This window comes from Capsicum annuum, chromosome 4 (assembly GCF_002878395.1).
Source record: "Capsicum annuum cultivar UCD-10X-F1 chromosome 4, UCD10Xv1.1, whole genome shotgun sequence".
NCBI classification, from domain to species: Eukaryota; Viridiplantae; Streptophyta; class Magnoliopsida; order Solanales; family Solanaceae; genus Capsicum; species Capsicum annuum.
In genome coordinates, this window is record NC_061114.1 from 16,568,243 (window position 1) to 16,573,318 (window position 5,076).

The 5,076-nt window shown below is 33.4% G+C and overlaps 1 protein-coding gene across 2 annotated transcripts; it reads right to left on the reverse strand.

Moving 5' to 3' along the window:
- Positions 1–857: 857 nt before the first annotated feature.
- LOC107868178 (polygalacturonase-2) lies at positions 858–3,321 on the reverse strand. Of its 2 annotated transcripts, XM_047411741.1 has the most exons (3): positions 2,678–3,280; positions 1,817–1,840; positions 858–1,237 (listed from the first exon to the last, which is right to left on the reverse strand). In XM_047411741.1, the coding sequence occupies exons 1-3, from the start codon at positions 2,933–2,935 to the stop codon at positions 1,091–1,093; spliced, it is 429 nt and encodes a 142-aa protein (XP_047267697.1). In that variant the 5' UTR covers positions 2,936–3,280; the 3' UTR covers positions 858–1,090. The 2 variants fall into 2 exon arrangements, with proteins under 2 accessions (XP_047267697.1, XP_047267698.1); XM_047411742.1 differs by lacking the exon at positions 1,817–1,840 and having other exon boundaries at positions 2,678–3,321.
- Between the last annotated feature and the right edge of the window lie 1,755 nt (positions 3,322–5,076).

Genomic DNA, 5,076 nt, shown 5'->3' on the forward strand with positions numbered 1-5,076 from the left:
TAGAAGTCGAGGTTGAATCCACGGAGAACAATATGAGTGGCGATTAAGTAGGTTCAGAATGAGAGCTACTAACTAGATTCAAACCTGTTGTACACAATGGTTTGTGGGTTTGAAATGGATGTCAATCATGAGAACAATTTTTGGGCTTCTAAAGACCTAATTCAAGACTAAGAATGATTAGAGTGTAAATAATTAGGAACGGATCTAGGGACTATGCTATCTTAGGGGCAAGATATGCATAGGTATGTAATGATTTAACGTCAATTCTAGTTGTTGATGATATGGTAGGCTAGGTTTAAAGTCCTTGAGGCTAGTTTTTCAACAAAGCCTCAGTGTTTTCACTCATTGATCCTTTCGAGTACCTAACGAGTGTACAATTAAAGCCACCTAATACCTTCGTTAGGCACCCCTATTTCTAGGATGGAACCCAAGGGATAATCAACCTCATATTCACCCTTATTTCTAAGATATTGAAAATTAGTAAACTATACCCATAAATTATCTACTATTACCTCGGTTCCCACATCCCTCTTTTAAGGATGATGAGGGTTCCTAAAGTTCACCCAAAACCCTTCTTTCAAAGATGGCTTAGAGTTTTCTAGAGTTTGAAGTTTTCACCCATTAAACCCATATGAGTATTTGGAGCTTCACCCATCAAATCCCAACCTATTTAATCAGGCAATAATAGAACCCATCATCAACAAATTAAAATCTACACAAATACATCACAAATCACACATTTGCACCCTATTCAAGCATAATCCCAAGAGGAAGAACTAGCAAAATATAAAGACAATAAACACAAATAAAATATGAATTCCATCAAACAAATTCATGAAGAATAAAAAGAATGCAAATCAAACTTTAAATCTCCACAAATCTCCAATGAAATTAGCTAATTCTTTACTTGAAAGTCACCCTAATGTCTTCTTAGCTCAAAATTAGTACAAATTAGGCTCCAAACTCCAAGAAATTACAAACCCTAATCTAAGCTAAGATGCAGGAGTGTGTAGTGATGGAAGATGGATAAAAGATGATGAAAATGAGCTAAAATCTTCTATTTAAGCCTCAATTTCACATTTGCCCAATATTACAAAAATACCACCTTGCTTTTGATCTGCTTAAGCAGATGAAGAACAGGTACTAGAAAGCGGATGCAAAGAAGATGGCCCTTTACTTTCACATTTGACCTCTTTTTGACTTCAAAGACTTGTTCATCTTCCCTTTTCAACTTTTCCTACACAAATGAACATTAAGTATGAGATAAATATCAAATCAACGGAAATCAATAAAAAAAAAACATGATTATTTAGGCTTAAAAGGTACTAGAAAGACGTCAAATGACGGCTTATCACCTAAGTTTATATTATTATGTGATTATATTGAATATATTATTGTTGTAGTTATTCATACTAAAGACCCTTTATTTTAATATAAGTAACAACAACAACAACAAACCCAGTGTATTCCCACCTAGTGGGGTCTGGGGGGGGTAAGATGTACGCAGTCCATACCTCTACCTCTGAAGAAGTAGAAAGGCTGTTTCTGATAGACCTTCGGCTCAAGACACGAGATACCACACAAACACATAGTAAAGCACAGCACAAGATTACATAACATAAATACGGCACCCATAAGTGATATAAAACAGAGGAATTTTATTTTAATATAAGTAATTACTAAATATAAGTAACCAATATTCTAACCTGCATTGAAATGGAAGATTTGCATGGACCTAAAAAAAATGCATATTTTTTAGAAGATAATTCTTGTTGTGTTGAACCACAAAGTTCACAGGTGTATTAGATGAACATGCCTCTTTCCATGCTTGCTCAAATGCCTATAAGATCATTGCACAAGATGAGCAACACTAGCAAATGTACATGCAACAGTAGTAAGTTTATCTTCCAAGAAATTTCACAATAGTATACATGTTAGTAACGTCAACATCTTGCTTATGACAAAGCCCGCCCACAGGAGCTGGGATGGTCCTGGTCGGAGTCATGATTGAGTGTTGTGGCGTTTGCTTGGCGGGCTTAGTTAAGAAATAAAATTTATGCCAAATATGTAACGCCAACATCTTGCTTATGACAAAGCTGACAAGGGAGTTGGCATGGTCCTGGTCGGAGTCATGATCGAGTATTATGGGGTTCGCTTGGTCGGCTTAGTTAAGAAATAAAATTTATGCCAAACATGTAACTCCAACATCTTGCTTATGGCAAAGCCTATGAGGGAGCTGGGATGGTACTGGTCAGAGTCATGATCGAGTACTATGACGTTTGCTTAACTGGTGAGCTTAGTTAAAAAATAAAATTTATGTCCTTGCTATCAGCTATATCTTTTGACATGATGGCAAATGTTTGATCCTAACAATGTATTTGGTATAATGAATAGAGAAAAATAATACTATTTCGGTAATTACTTTTCATAAAAAATATTTTTTAAGAAAATATTTTCTGATACATCGATCGGTTGAAGAATGTCTTTTGAAAAATAAAGTTATGCATGTAGAAATGAACAATAATATTATATGAGAAAATTAGAGAGATTTTGATGAAATTTCTAATCACTAAATTAAACATGAATAATAATATCTAATTCTTAATTATAGAAAGTGATATGTAGTTCTACACAATTTTTCATCTCCATTAAATACTCCAATATTTAAAATACTTACCCTAGTATCATCTGTTTTTCCATCACCGTTAGCTCCAAAACTACTAACATCAATCAATTTAACCTTATTTTCAACCTTCTTAATATTATTGAAATAATGAATTATTTCATCTTGAATGTTATTGCCTTCAATAAATGATTCCAAATAAGAAGGATAAGCTTGAAAGTCATGGCCAAATTCTTCAAAATTATTACTTCTACAAGTTGAAATTGATAGGACAAAAAGAATAATGAGAAGAATAATGCATTGGATAGACATGATATTATTATATATTGTTATAATATTCTATGGTTTTAAAATTTTTCTATTGAAAAGAATTGTGACAAAGAATGCTATGGAGGAAAGTATGGAAAATATTTTGTGAATGATGAGAGGGTATGGGAAGGATATGTCTATTTATAGATTTTAAGAGGGTTTGGCTATAATTGTAATATTTTAAATTTGGATGAGAGAGATTTAGACGAAAGAGCGTCAATTTCTATTCGCCCTCGTCTTAAATTATTTATTATATTTTTCTTTTACACGTTCATTAGAAAATATGATTTGGAGGTAGGATCTATCTATTTACCTTCATTTATATATTAAGATTACTATCTATCTTCATTAAATATTTAGCGTATTGATGATATGGAAAAAATTAATAATAACATGATATAACCAGTTAGCAACATCAACTAACCATGAAATTATTACCTACAACCAAAAAAAAAAATATCATCACTGATTAATCACTTTTTTCTTTTAACCAAAAATTACATTTCGTAATTAAATGCATGAGCCAATTTTTTGTTAAGGTACTTTTCGTTGCTTCAATTAATTACAATGTCGTGTATATTTCAATCATATTAGTATAAGCTAAATTATATAACTCATTAACTTTCCTAATTAAGACTTTTTTAATTACAACTCTAGCTACCCCATCAAATTTTTCTTGAATTCATCTTTTAAATATAAATAAATTTAAAATGCTTGCAAATCTGTTAAGTATTATTTTTGTTTGAGGACTGATCATGTTGTGAATAACTTGTGTAGACACCTAATTTTATTCCTTCAAAATTTAATTTTATTCATTTTTAGCTCACATTACCACACACCCTCATCCATTACACAGAATATTGGAGAGAACAAAATTTCTCCATTCACCATTAATCCACACAGATAGCAACGATACAAGAAAATCACATTCATCCTCACCAAGATACTCTCACCGACCTCACCATTAATCTCACATACACACACGAAAACTCACGCACGCATATATAGTGAATGGAAAGCTGGTTGGAGTGAGCGAAACAGAGAGATGGAGGGTGACAAAAAGAGTAACGAAGAGAGAGAGTAACGGAGAGAGAGGGAACGGACGGAGCTGACTGTTTTCTGGTGAGTTTTTCGTTGGAATCGGAATACCCCATGAAATCAGTTTGTTCATAGCCCAAAAATCGTCATTCTACTGTTCCCGGTTCTTTTCGGCGAAATCTAGCCGGGAAACGTTCTGTCGTTGACCACTTGGTCTATCGGGACTCCGGCATAATTAGAAACAACAATTCGGCCCCGATTTCGGCGAAGCCGTAGAAGTTTCTATACTGGTTTTGATTTTTCTTCGATTTGCGGGTTCGGGTTGACGGAAAACAATGAAAATCTATACTAAGGTTGGATTGCTCTGTTGTTTGAGGTTCGATTCGAGGTTTCGGACACATATTCTACAGAATTTAATCGGAATAATACATCAATTTTGAAAAGCGGCATTGAGGTTCAATTCCATCTTCTCTCCTTTTAGTTTTTATGTAATTATGAATGATTCATGTTGTTTGACATGTTTGAATCTTCGTTGAGTGTTGGTTGATGTTTAGATTTGGATGTGAAAACTTGATTGGTGGATTGCGTATTGAATTGGTTTAATTATGTTGAGGATGGATTTGGGGTGGAATTGAAAATTGATTAAAAAAAAAAAAAAAAGGTTGAATTAGATTAATTTTGGTTCATTGCGGATTTTGTTTAATTTGGAATAAAGCTTGAATATTATTGGAACGTGATAAATTATGATGTGTTGAAATGGATAGGCAAATGTAGGTTCAGGTAGGCAGATTTTAGGATTGGTGACTTGTTGAATGTGTGAATATTTGTTGAATGGTTCATTCTATTTCAAACACACAAAATTGAGAAAATGTATTCATTTTATCGGGGAATGCCCCGAAGTCTGATGTATTTATTCACCGGGGAATGCCCCGAGGTATCTTTTATTCGGAGGACGTTCGTGATCAAGACCCGAGGCATTGGGTAAAGCAACGGAGTTTAGCCTAGGACTAGTTTAGAATATGATTTATATTTTCGCATTTTTTTGTTTCGGTTTGTAATAATTGGACTGGACATTATGATTTTGGATTTATTTTGTTTTGTTGGTT

Excerpts from the sequence above, each read along its gene's own strand:
- LOC107868178 (XM_047411741.1), bottom strand. The coding sequence starts at position 2,935 with ATGTCTATCCAATGCATTATTCTTCTCATTATTCTTTTTGTCCTATCA. Across the intron at positions 1,841-2,677 it reads GAAAAACAGATGATACTAGG|GCATTTGAGCAAGCATGGAA; the intron begins GTAAGTATTTTA and ends ATGATCTTATAG. Across the intron at positions 1,238-1,816 it reads TTGAGCAAGCATGGAAAGAG|GAAAAGTTGAAAAGGGAAGA; the intron begins GCATGTTCATCT and ends TCATTTGTGTAG.